Source organism: Nicotiana tabacum, chromosome 17 (assembly GCF_000715075.1).
Source record: "Nicotiana tabacum cultivar K326 chromosome 17, ASM71507v2, whole genome shotgun sequence".
NCBI lineage: Eukaryota > Viridiplantae > Streptophyta > Magnoliopsida > Solanales > Solanaceae > Nicotiana > Nicotiana tabacum.
This window is the reverse complement of record NC_134096.1, coordinates 54,831,462-54,844,862: the sequence shown is the minus strand read 5'-3', so window position 1 is coordinate 54,844,862 and position 13,401 is coordinate 54,831,462. Positions and strand designations below refer to the sequence as shown.

The 13,401-nt window shown below is 39.7% G+C and overlaps 1 protein-coding gene across 1 annotated transcript; it reads right to left on the bottom strand.

Annotated features, from left to right (window-relative positions):
* Window positions 1-6,558: 6,558 nt before the first annotated feature.
* On the bottom strand, window positions 6,559-13,021 carry LOC107793330 (glycine-rich domain-containing protein 2). Its single transcript, XM_016615653.2, has 9 exons — window positions 12,827-13,021; window positions 12,092-12,271; window positions 11,406-11,523; window positions 11,057-11,311; window positions 10,120-10,575; window positions 8,995-9,533; window positions 8,370-8,568; window positions 7,502-7,657; window positions 6,559-7,416 (listed from the first exon to the last, which is right to left on the bottom strand). Exons 2-9 carry the CDS (start codon window positions 12,268-12,270, stop codon window positions 6,775-6,777), a joined length of 2,544 nt encoding a protein of 847 aa, XP_016471139.2. The 5' UTR covers window position 12,271; window positions 12,827-13,021; the 3' UTR covers window positions 6,559-6,774.
* Between the last annotated feature and the right edge of the window lie 380 nt (window positions 13,022-13,401).

Sequence of the window (13,401 nt, the reverse complement as noted above, 5' to 3'; positions counted from 1 at the left end):
GAGCAATCACTCACTCGACCATCACGCCCACAGGCTACATTACCTCGAGTTCGAATCATTCACTCGACGACTAAAGCCTACGGGATACTTTTATTTCGAGTTTGAGCAATCACTTACATGACCATCATGCCTACGGGCTACTTTTATTTCGAGTTCGAGCAATCATTCACTCGACCATCACGCCCACATACTACATTACCTCGAGTTCGAATCATTCACTCGACAACTAAAGCCTATAGGCTACTTTTATTTCGAGTTCGAGCAATCACTCTCTCGACCATCACGCCCACGGGCTACATTACCTCGAGTTCGAATCATTCACTCGACAACTAAATCCTACGAGATATTTTTATTTCGAGTTCGAGCAATCACTCACTCGACCATCACGCCCACGGGCTACATTACCTCGAGTTCAAATCATTCACTCGACAACTAAAGCCTATGGGCTACTTTTATTTCGAGTTCGAGCAATCACTCACTCGTCCATCACGCCCACGGGCTACATTACCTCGAGTTCGAATCATTCACTCGACAACTAAAGCCTATGGGCTACTTTTATTTCGAGTTCGAGCAATCACTCTCTCGACCATCACGCCCACAGGCTACATTACCTCGAGTTCGAATCATTCACTCGACAACTAAAGCCTACTGGCTACTTTTATTTCCAGTTCGAACAATCACTCACTCGATCATCACGCCCACGGGCTACATTACCTCGAGTTCGAATCATTCACTCGACGACTAAAGCCTACGGGTTACTTTTATTTCGAGTTCGAGAAATCACACTCTCGACCATCACGCCCACGGGCTACATTACTTCGAGTTCGAATCATTCACTCGACGATTAAAGCCTACGGGCTACTTTCACTTCAAGTTCAAGCAAAGCACTCACTCAACTATTACGCCTACAGATTATATTTCTTCAAGATCGAATCACTAGCTCAACTAGTATGCCCAAGGGCTACGTCACTTCGAACAAATCAATAATAGAGACTACAAAGTCCAAATTTGATTGAATTGTTAAGATCCTTGTGAAAACATTTGTAAAGGCACGCATAAAGTCTGCACAAATCGGCCAAAGTTGTCTATATACAAAAATTTCTACATGATTACAAAAATAACTATGGACTAATCTTCCTGATCACCCTCGGATCCGCTTTTGCTACCGTCATCGTCATCATCATCGCCATCAGAAGCCAAGGCTTCAGCTTCAAGCTCTTTAGCCTTTTTATTTCTTCAGTAAGGTTGAAACCCCGAACATGTATCTTCTCAAGGGTCTCCCTCCGAGACCTATATTTGACAAGTTTGGCAATCCAGTGTGATCGGGTGTTGGCAGTATTTGCCGCCTCTCGTGCCTCAATTTGAGCAGCCTCGGCATCAGCCCGATACACGACAATGGACTTATCCGCCAAGATTTTTGATAACTCAACCTCGGCCTTGGCCTCGGCAAGCTGGGCTTCAAGCTCTTCGATCCTCTTAGCTTGGGCCGAACTCGTTTGCTTAACGTTTCGAAGCTGGACATCGGCCAATAATAAGTTGGTCAAAATGGTCTCTTTTTCTGCAGCCAGGCGATCGATAGTCTCCTTCCACCAATTACATTCGGTATTGATTTGATCGACTTCTTCCCGAAGTGACCCGATCATTTCAACCTTTTGCTGCAGCTGAGACAACGAAGGGTTAACTTCCACAATCGAGTCAAACTCATACTTTAACAGAACGAGGCTCACCTGCTTGTCAAGTTCGGCCTCTTCTTCGTGAGCCTGAGCCAAATCCGCTTGGAGGTCCTTTATAGCCTCGTCCTTTTGGTTGCAAAGAAGCCGCAAGGCGTCTCTCTCCCCCGAGACCTTCTAAAGCTCGACCTCACACTGGCCAAGGTCGACCCGAAATCTACTAATGGCCTGCACAGTAGGAAAAGAACACGAGTCAAATTCGAAAAAGAACAAAGAAACCAAGTATAGTACAATCATTACCCGAGTAATGAAACGTTGGGCCTCTTCCAGTAGAAGAGAAACGTCCCCGATATCGGAAGCATCACCTACTCCGGTAAAGCAATACCGAAAGGGATCCGCTGCACTTGAGCCTCCGCCCATATCGGGGGTCTTCAATTCTCGAGATTCCTTTAACGCCTCCTCATAAAAGGTGGGAAGAGAAGACGAATAACCCACTGTCATAGTCCCAAGTGAATCACTCGGGGCATTCTGATCAAGACTCGGGATCCCGGAATCAACCCCGACCGGTACAGCTGCCATCGGGTCAGGAGCTTCGGTGACCTTGATAGCTCTGGCAGATCGGGACACCATGGCCGAGGCACCTCCTTCTTCCTCTTTTTCTTCTTCTTCTTCTTCTTCTTCTTCTTCTTCTTCTTCTTCTTCTTCTTCGTTTTCTTCTTCTTCTCTCAGTCATTGGACCGAGTCAATCGAAATGGCAATTGACTTCCTCCTCACCCTTCGAGTTTCAGGCTTGGGGCCCTCTGATTGAGAGGCAGCTTTGTGCTTCTTGTCTTTCCCCGGTTTCGAGACTGGGGACTTGGTTCCTTCTTCACCGCTCGAAGGCCTCAAAACGGCATCCTTGGTTACGCATGCATGAAAGGAAATCGGTAACGAATGGAGCAAAAAGAGCCCTTCGAAGGAAACGAGAAGTAAAACCTTACCATGGTTCTTGGCTTCCTATCTGCCTTTAGCCAAATCACGCCAAGCACGTTTGGCATAAGAGGAAGTCGAAGCTAACTTCCAAACCCAATCCTCGAGGTCGGGCACCGCTTGTGGCATCCAAGTGGCAGCTGTATTTCGGGAAGAAACATAAAAAAAAATCCTATTTATGAAAACAACTTACGATCGAAATTTCATTCCTCGGGGAACGACATCTTCTATTCCGGAATAATGTCAAGGGTCCTCACCCGAATGTAACGCCCCATCCAACCCCGATCCTTATCTTCGTCGATGCTCGACATAAAAGCCTTCGATGCCCGACGATGAAATCTGATTAATCCTCGAAAGATTTGAGGCTGATACAACCGTATGAGGTGATTCAGGGTAAAATCCAGCCCCCCGACTTTGGTGGAGAAGAAGCGAAGTAGGATTACTATACGCGACACAGAGGGATGAATCTGACCAAGGGTGACCTGATATCTTTTGCAAAAATTGATGATCACCGGGTCGACCGGACCCAATGTGAAGGGATAAGTGTAAACACTTAAAAAACCCTCCACATGGGTGACGACATTCTCTTCGGGGGATGGAATTTGCAACACAACCTCGGAACCCCAGTTACAGTCTTTTCTAACGGCCTCGAGATGACCCTCCGTTATAGAGCACATATACATCGACACGTGCTCGCATTGACCCGGGACGGATGAAGAATTCTCAACCTTAAAATCGATCTTTAGAGTACACGGGCCGGGGATATAGTCATAGGTGGACGGCTCCACCGGCGCCTTGTCGCCGGACGGCCGTGAAGAAGAAGCTTTCTCCTTCTGAGGCACAGTTTTCGAAGTCTTGGCCATTGATATGGGAGGAAGAAAGACAAAGGAAAGTGAAAAATTGACGACACCAAAACTCTGGTGGCAGCAACAAAGGAAGAAAAGATGAGAAAATTTGGGGGAGTGAACACGTGAAAGAAGTAAATGATAGATGGAAGAGCTATTTATAGGCTCGCATCGTGACAGTTCAATATCACATGTGGCCGACCGCCATCTGACAAGCATTAAATACCTTGAAAGGCTGAATCGATAGGACAACTACCACATACGTCATAATTGATCTCTGTGAAAACGTCAGCTTATGACCCGATCGAACCACCAAAAATCACGTCGATTCTCACCGCATCCTTCGTGAGAAATCAGGGGACTATCTGTATACGGTCGAAATAGATTTAGGCTTTCCTACGTTCGATCGAGTTCGAGTGTTAAAAAGTCGGAATTAGATTTTTGGGAGTGAGCTCCGAAGTCGGTACTAACGAGCCTCGAGCCCGAAGGTCGATCGAGGAATCGACTCGATAACTCTATCGTGCCCGTGGCCGAATCGATCCGCAAGGCACTGCTTCGAGGTCGGAAATGCGCGATGCCCATCTCGAAGGTCGGACTCGAGCCAAGACCGAAAGGCCCGACCCAGTAACGAGCTCGAGCCAGTATCTAGCTCACAGAAAAGAGCCGTTGCGACCGCACCAAGAGAGATAATCTTGGCGGGAATCAAGGAAGAGACAAGTCATCATGGGCTTTCCACTATATGTTTTATTTTATTATTTTTTGTAATAACCCTCTTCTATAAAAGGGGGAATCCTTGTAAGCTAAAGGGCGGAGACAAAAAAAATAACTTCTCAGCTTGAAAGATATCCCTTTGTGTTTGCTTTACTTTATCTCATTCATTCTTATTGCCCACTATTTGCATTCTCATAGTCAAGAATATACGTATCTCTATTTCTCTATACGATTTATATCGAATCGTATCGCATATCCTTAGAACCATACACAAAATCTAACGTTATCCGATTTTTCCGGTAAACACACGTCACATATTGATTTGACGTGAAAAATACTTTAAGCCTCGCAGACATGTTGGGACTTCAACGTGATGAGTAGACCTCCCCTTCACCCTAAGCCCCATAACTAAAGAATTACCCAAACAAGATTCAATTAGGCCATAAACTTACTTTAACTTGCGTTGGATTTACTAACCCTATGGACTTCTCAGGTGTTGAGTGCGGAAAATCGAGTTGATTTACGTAATGTAGTCCGTGAAAAGCTCATTACGTGGAGACTTACCCGAAGTTACCAAGTAATATACTCGTGAAGTAAACCATATAATTGTGCAAAAAATATTTATCCGTGATAACAAAGGAGTAGTTCCACATTGTTCCACCAAAGAGAACCTTTCCTTGATTAACCCTTTAATACATGAGGCATGCATTACACTGGACTCCAAATAATTAAATGGAGATTAATCAACAGACACAGAAGAATTCAAGTTTTTTTTTAATCATGATGGTGTAAAAACAATTCACATTCTTGGTGTGATTTGATTTTGACCTGCTCCAACAGGTTATCAATTCAAGTGTAATGCGATGCAGTGATTTTAAAAAAAAAATTACAAGAAAATACACGTTACTTCACACCATAACAAAAAATGGCCCATGTTTTTAAATTTTACCCGACCTAACTCATATTATACATATTTTGAAAACACTAGCAAATATAAAATCTGTGTTCTTACAACCATTGCTTCTAAAAGCAATGGAGTTAAATTTATATTCTCACAACCATTTTTTCACTCTCTTCTTCTCGCATCTTCTGCATATTCTTCAAGGGGCCGTGTATTTTCTGCTCTCCCCTCCCCTGTGTCACCGGGTTGCAATGTAAGAAAATTGAAGAGTAGAAATCCACCATTAAAGGCCATTCAAAGCTTTGCTTTCGAAAATAAATTTTTTTTAGTTTATTGGTTGTTTGGATTGAGTGTTGTTCCAATTGAGTGAAAATATCAAAATGAGCTCAAAATTTAAATTTAAAGTGATTTGGAGTAGATTTGAGGAAGATTTGAGTTAAATTTCAGAAAAACACAAGGAAGAAGATGAAACCAGTTTTTTGTATAATTATGTATAATCTTGTATAATAGTGTATATGAGTATATAAACATATCTTATACAATATTATACACTTTTATACACCTTTATACAAGCGTTTGTAGACGAACTTTTTTCACGATTTTCAGTTACAATTCTTGTTCAAAACCAGTCCAAATCTCCATTAAATGACTTTAAATTTTATATACAACATTCTTATACTATTTCTAACAATTCTAAATAACACTTACTCCAAATTTCTCACAAAATCAAATTCGAAATTTAAACTCAAATATTTAAGCTTATAAAAAATCATTTTTTATCACCCGAATGGATTTGGTTTGTTGAACTAATATTTGAGTTACAGTTACTGATTCGAAAATAAATTTAAAAGCTTGAACAATCTTTTTTAAAAATTAAATAGTAATTTCGAGAACCTATTGAAGTTGGATATTGAATCTTAGCCTATTATTTTTGGGCTAGTTGGTTGTAAATTAAAATGTGAGTTATAAAATTGAAAAATAGGAGTCCTGTTGTTCTTATGTGAAATTTTCCCAATAAAAAATTACAAAGAGAAGGCTTGTGGGCAGCTAATGGGAGATAATTACAGATGATGTGAGAAATGACGTATTAACCATTCTGTCAAATGAGAATGACCACTTCATATGGAGCAATCAGGATTCTTGTGTCTCTCCTCTTCGGCTTTTCAGAGCTAATTCTTAAACTCGATTTCACAAGATAAAGGATCAGAGAAAAACCTAGAGAAGCTTGTGCATCATTAACTTGACATCTAAGATCGATTGGTTCGAGCCACCAACACTAGCAGATAATTGATTTACCAACTAATTCAGCTTCAGAGCAATAGTCGTGTGCGCATAAATAAGCATTGTAAAGAGAGGGAAACGGCATTCCTTTTCATTGTTCCGTAATCCGTAATAGTAATAAGAGACAAACACATAAATCAGTCACTAGAACAACCCATAATGTACGATATAGAAATCTAGATTTTCAATTAAACCAGATGACTATATTCATCCTTGACACTTTATTTACTTTTTACATTCATAGTAATACAACAGCATATCAACAAACATTGCCAAACAGCTGAAAATCCTTATTACAAGACACTGGTGTATCATGAAGTGCTTATTGTGTACTAATGGGAAAAGGGTTCCACAAACATAAAAAGCATGAAAGTATTAGCCTCCTTTGGGATGTCATTTATGCATCAACTTCAGCAGCTTTGCCAGATGCCAAACCATCAACACATTCACCGCCGCCACCACAGCTGCTACAACCACTGTTTTTCAACCTATTTCCACAACCTCCTCCACAACCACCACCACAGCCGCCGCCACCACAGCCTCCACAACCACTGCTGTTCGACCTACTTTCAGAATCCCACCCACAACCACCAATACCACCACAGCCACCACACCCACTGCTTTCGTACATACTTCCACAGCCTCCCCCGCAGCCACCACTGCCACACCCCCCACAACCACCACTCTCCAATTTGTTTCCACAACCAGCACCACAACTGCCGCAGGCCCCACTCCTCATAACACTACCGCAACCACTACCACAACCACTGCCGCAGCCTCCACTAATTGCTCCTTTTGCTGGTGCTGCAATGTGTCCTTTGGTAGCCTCCAGGTCCAACGGCATTCCCTTCTCTGACTCAGATTTCAGATTAGCTTTGTTGGCTTCTTCATGGCTCATGTCAGTTTCTTGAGTTGAAAAATCAATCTCTTTGGAGTGTTTGGCACTGCCTACCAGGCTACTATACCCTTCCTTCCTCAAAGTATCACAAAGTACAAAAGCTGTTATAGAACCAGGCAATAGGAACCACTCCTCTTTTACCTGATTTTACAAGGAAAATATATTTCTTAGATAGATGTGATTCCGCGAGTTGAAAGTGGAACACCAGTATAAACAACTAACTTACATTGATAACTCCAAATTTCAAGTCAATCAATGCCAATGCCTTCCCATAAGGGTCCTGTGCAGAGAACTCTATAGCTGTCAAAAAATCATCGGGACTCCTTTGCTTTGTGCAAGGCTTGTGCTCATAATCCAGCTTCTGACCAGGGAAGAACTTCACCTGTACAGCATATGAGTGCGGAAACTGTTAAGTCATGGAGAGTCAGAACAATGTAAACTTTTGGAATCATTACGAATTATGGGTATCAGCCAACAGATTTAGCTATTTCATGACTTTGAAATAAGTGAGTAAATGAGAAGCTGTACAAGAGAACTTTAACCGCAATACTCATTCATAATATCGTAAACACAAAAGTCTCTTGAAATTGCTGAGAGGCCACAACAATGATGTTAAGTGTATAGCTATTACGGTGACTGAAATTGTTGTGTCTTAGTGTAATAGCATTTTGCAGCAGCAAGAACAACTACCAAATTCAATAACTTACTATATACTAAGCTCTGTAATGTTCCAACCACAAAATGTTTCCTCGAGGAAAAAAATAGCACGACAAAATGTTTCCTCGGGGAAACAAATAGCACGACAATGGCTGGAACCATCTAAGAAGAACTTAGAGGTAGAGCCTCTGTTACAGAGTGTTAGCAGCAAAGCCATGTTCCTAGGAAAACCCAATGGGAACGTGAGATGAATCTAATATGACAGATAATTGGTGTTTTTCAGCAAAGATCCATTCCGACATATCTCATAGGAAATTAGTCATTCAATAGATGAGTGTAAGAGTGACAATGGTAAATATTAAATGAGAGTGGTAATCTTATTTTCCCCTTCGTTTTGAACCCTAGAAAAAAGGAAGAAGTAACAGATAAACACTCACATTCCTGTGACCAGCCAACTCCAAAAGGTGGCCATCATCAGTGCTGGATTTTTGTAGTTGAAGGGACCACTGAGCATCTAGCAGCAACCACTCTTTCCCTACTAACTCAGCAAGAGAATGTACCTCGCCAGACTTGCTTATGCCAATCACCTCCTTGTGCAATGTAGAATCATTTTTCCCCTTTGATTTCGTCGAGTCCCTACAGTGGAACCATGATGTTCAACAGAATTTTAAGCAGCAAGGAGAAAAGGTAATGACAGTTTCCTAACTTCTCATACTTCCACATGTTTGGTGAAATTATCGGTTTTGGTTAAAACTTTCACCAACAAACAAAGGTCCTCGCACATTTGCAATATAAGACAGGTCCCCCAATACTGAATTAGGTTCATAAAAGGATTACACCCAAGTTCGTTTAAAAGAGAAAAAAGCATTCTGAAGAATTTGATGGTGACACCAAAGTCGCAAATATGTCAGATGAAGCCACAAGAAATCATTATCATGAAAACACATTTAATCACAAATACAAGCGGAAAAAAAGCAGATAGTGTATAGATAACAGGCACATTTATGTTAAAGTCCCTAACTAGAACTGCATCGACAGCATAAAACGATTAACATTAAGTACCTCATTTGCAGGCTAATGACCTCATCACCAGCATCATCGATGACACCAGTCCAATTCTTAGCATACTGAATCCTCCCAGGAAGAGGGAAAAAGCAAGAAGTTTTGGAGAATGCTCGAGAACGAACAAAGTGAAAGACATATGGTGCTGGCATAGGCGTTGTAACTGAGATTGCTACTCGTAAATAGATTGGCTTTAGTGTTTCCATTTTAGAGTTTGGAACAACTTCCACCCATTTTTCCATTGTAAGTTTTGAAGTTGGGCAAATTAAATCTTCTAAAGAGACTTTAGCAGAACCCATAGGTTTCACAGAATTCAGAATAGGCAAACCAGAAGATGAGTAGGACATGAGATCAAGAAGAAGATGACCATTAGGTTCACACTGGAAAGTAGCAACCTGTTTTTCCCCACTGATAGACAAAATAGTAAGTTTCCTCTTTGCATTGAATATTTTATCAGACTGATTCTTGCTAAATGAGATGAAGAAGCTTCCCTTGCGCCCTTCTGGTAAGTTTCTGATATCTACAAACTCTAACGTAACCTGTAAATAATGAGAGAAGTTAATAAAAGTTCCAAATTACTGTAAGAGTGACTAATTTGAATATAAAACCACTTCAACAAGAAACATGGAAGCCGTGTAATTGTAAGCAATAAGTAGTTTCTGTTAAGTGATCAGTGATCTAGAAATCTAGGCTACGCATTGAAGTCTTTTATAACAGAGAGCAGCAACACTCAAGATAGGCAAGGGTACAGTTAAATGCATTGACACCATACCCACATTCCAAAAAACGAGACAGATAATGATTGTTTTAGATGTCATCGTAGGGGTTAAAGTTGTAATAACTTTCTACACTGGATTTAAATTTTTCTATATATAGTGAAATGGCTCCTATGATCTCTAGCTTTACCAGCATACTGATGAACAACAACGATCATTCTTAACATACATATATTAGGTTTCAGCAGATACTCCAGATTTCTCATCCTTGCACTGATTACTTCAGATATAAAGCTGGAAACGGAAATCATAATACGTAAGCATCTCAAATATATCACTAATATCAAATCTCAAATTATAAACGATCTCGAGAAGACAAAAACAAAAGTAGAAAGATGCAGAGAATTACTTCTACAGCTTCCATCCCAGTATAATGCATTATCTTTTGGTGCTCGTGCAAAGTATCTTCCTTCTTGCTTACAGTTCTGGAGAAGCAATGAGTATTCCTAAGAGGAGATGGTGCACTTCCTCTATACATTGCACCTGCCCTCCAATATCTTGAACCATATGTTTCCTCCCACTGTTTTGTAGTTCGAGAAAACCCTGTATCCAACTTTTTCCCTTTCGTTCGGTCTGAGTCAGTATCATCATGTTCTAGCACCTTACCCATAATGACAACAAGGTCTTTGCAATAAGAAGCAGGATGTAACTGGTGAGTGTGCCAGATAAGGTCTATGTCATAAGTTGGAACAGTAAAGCTCTTAATCGATCTTTCTTTGTTTCTCCGGATCAGATGTAAGAAACCCTTGTATCGAGCCACAGCACCTTCAAGATAGAGATCATTGTTCATGTGTGGTCTAGACACCTGCAAGAAAGAATAACGCAAAATTAAAAATAACACATCCTACTTGCTTAGATCTCCTTATCAAATTTCAAATCAAAGGAATCATGCTTGAAGCAACTATATAAAGAAAAAGGAGTTCTATGTCGCTGCTTAATGGAGTAGATAATAAAATGAATGCCACTAAAATCACGCATGGATAATATGATTTTAAAAATAATTGGCAGGAAAACAGCTGAAGTTTTTTCTCCGGCCTCCAAGACATATATTAACCATAAGGATGGGATGGCAGGCAAAAGGAATGCCCCCTAACCTTTCTAGTTCTGGATTTCCCTATTAAGCACTTTGGTAATGTGTGCTAAACCATTCTGTTCATATTGTTCGGCATAAACCAAATGGTTCTCAAGCTTTCAAATAAAAAACTGAAGCTAGTGAACTCTACAAGTCTGACTGCTGATATCCTGTGCTAGACTCAAAACAAAAGCGTTAGCATCCTCTTGCTCACCTGGTAGAAGAAAGGGCATTGCCTCTTAACAGCAGAGACTAGATCATAATCACTGCACTGTTCAGCCTGTATAGGTTTCACATGGATATCTTCGAAAAGAGCTCTTTCTGAGTCCAAATCATAAGGTTCATTTGGATACAAATGTTGCCAGAGCTCTTCAGTATCCTGTTTTGATTCCGCTTTCACAGAAGATACAACATCATTGTTGTCAAGAATTCTCCCATATAATTTCTTGCAGTCAGTCTTGTATCTAACCTGGAAAAGAAGGCAGAAGGGACATTTAAGTGTACCTAAAATTTTTTAGTCACAGAAGTTATATAACAAATGTTTCACTAGTTTAGGCACTTACAGGATTGAGCCTGTGACAATGCCAAATCCATTCACAATCCAAAGGAACAACCAAAGGTCCTTCAAAGAAGGGGGACTCAGAGTGTTTTGCCAACAGCGGTAGCCAACATGAGTAGTACCTGAAATTGTAATTTTATAATACATGTTCTCTAAATAGAAAAAGGATAAAGTGAGCCAGGCCAAGTTCCCTAGATGCAGAAAGAATCTCAAATCCTTTTTGAAGTTCACACAACATAACAAATCGACAATAGGCAAATATATAAGATAAGCAAGTGTGGGAAAAATCTAAAAATGATAGTAGTAGTAACTATCATAGTGTCATATAACATAATACTCTAAAGAAACGAAACATTAACTCGTAATATTATCTCGGACCAGAAGAAAATAAAAACGACTTATAACAGTGCGGAACTACCTTTGGTGAAGGGGGTTCAATTGATCCCCTTTGCCGAAAAATTGCATTGTGCAAAAGGGTTAAAAATTAATTTTTTTTTTGTATGTATATAAACTATTGAATACCTTTAACATAGGTTCAAATCTTAAGTGTGACATTTCTACATTTTAAAATCCCCTTACTCAAATTCCTGGCATCGCTATTGACTTATATAAAGTAAACATTCCAAATAGTCAGTAATCATAGTCAGAAAACAAGTAACCTGAGAGAAAGACATACAAATTAAGTATTACCTATGAATGGCCTTATCCAGACCACGGCCTTCATACAGCCAACGGTTCCTATCAACGGTGGCAAGAAAGTTGAGCTGCTCTTTAGCTGCAGCAACAAGGTCCACATTTATCACAATCTTCTGTGCTTCATTCCACTCTAACTGTTGCTCCATCTCCATTCTTTCTTCGCTAATAACCATTCTATTGCCAAATCGAAGAACAAGGATGTATCAAAATCAAAAGGATTAAGTATAACAAATACAGAACAAAGTTTTGGATTAATTCATCAAAGCACTCAAATTCTAGAACATAAATTCAAATTATTAGAAACTCGGTTACTTTTCCTAGTGTTTCTCCATTTATTTTAAGGATACCTTAAAATAATTTTACAAGATAAAATGATTGCTATATTACGTGGATCACTCTTTCACGCTGCACTAAAATTAATTTCATAGCTGTTGAACATCCAGATGAACTCATAGAAACGTTCAGTGACAAAATCACAAAAATGAAAACAGCTCGCGAAAAACTTCACTGATAAACAGAAGGAAAAAGAGAGACAGTTTAACAAAATTAGTAAAAAGGAAAAGAAAAAGGCGTATAATCGCTTAATATGATAAAGAGCTTAGGAAGAATCTCGAGTAGCAAATAGTAAAACCAAGGACTCAAATAGAAAACAATTATACTCTAAAGCAAATCGGAAAGAGAGATAAACAACGACAGAAGAAAGAGAAAAGTTTATGTCTATTTACTGACCGGAAAACGGAAGAGACGACGATCGCCGGAGAACTCCACCTGAGACGGCGAGTTCTTAATTTAGTTACTAAAGTTTCAACGTCTTTTGTGATGTGGAAATGGGAAATGCAAGATGTTTTAATTTGTATGATCGTTCAGGTTTGAAGTTAGAATATTTATATGCGACGAAGCCAGTGCGATGAAGTGTACGATATCAGTTAAGAGTGACGTGCCCAACTACAATATATATTGTGTTCGGACAAAACTGCCCTTTACAAACCAAGCAGAAATTTCTTCCAAGGATATTGAGGAAAAGTTTGACAATGACCTCTTTAGATATTTATTTATTCCTATTACTTGGTACTGAACATTAGGGGGCGGATCTAATTTTTTATCCGGAGTAAAAAATTTATTAAAATTATAAAAATAATAAATATGAACTTATAACTTTAAAATATAATTGGTTTAATACTAAAAATCTTAAAAGTCGAACTCACAAGTTTAAATTTTAGATCTGCCTCTTCTGAACAATAAAGAAAAAAATTAAACGAAATAGCAAAACGATGTGGAAACAATACGAATCAAAAGAAAACTTA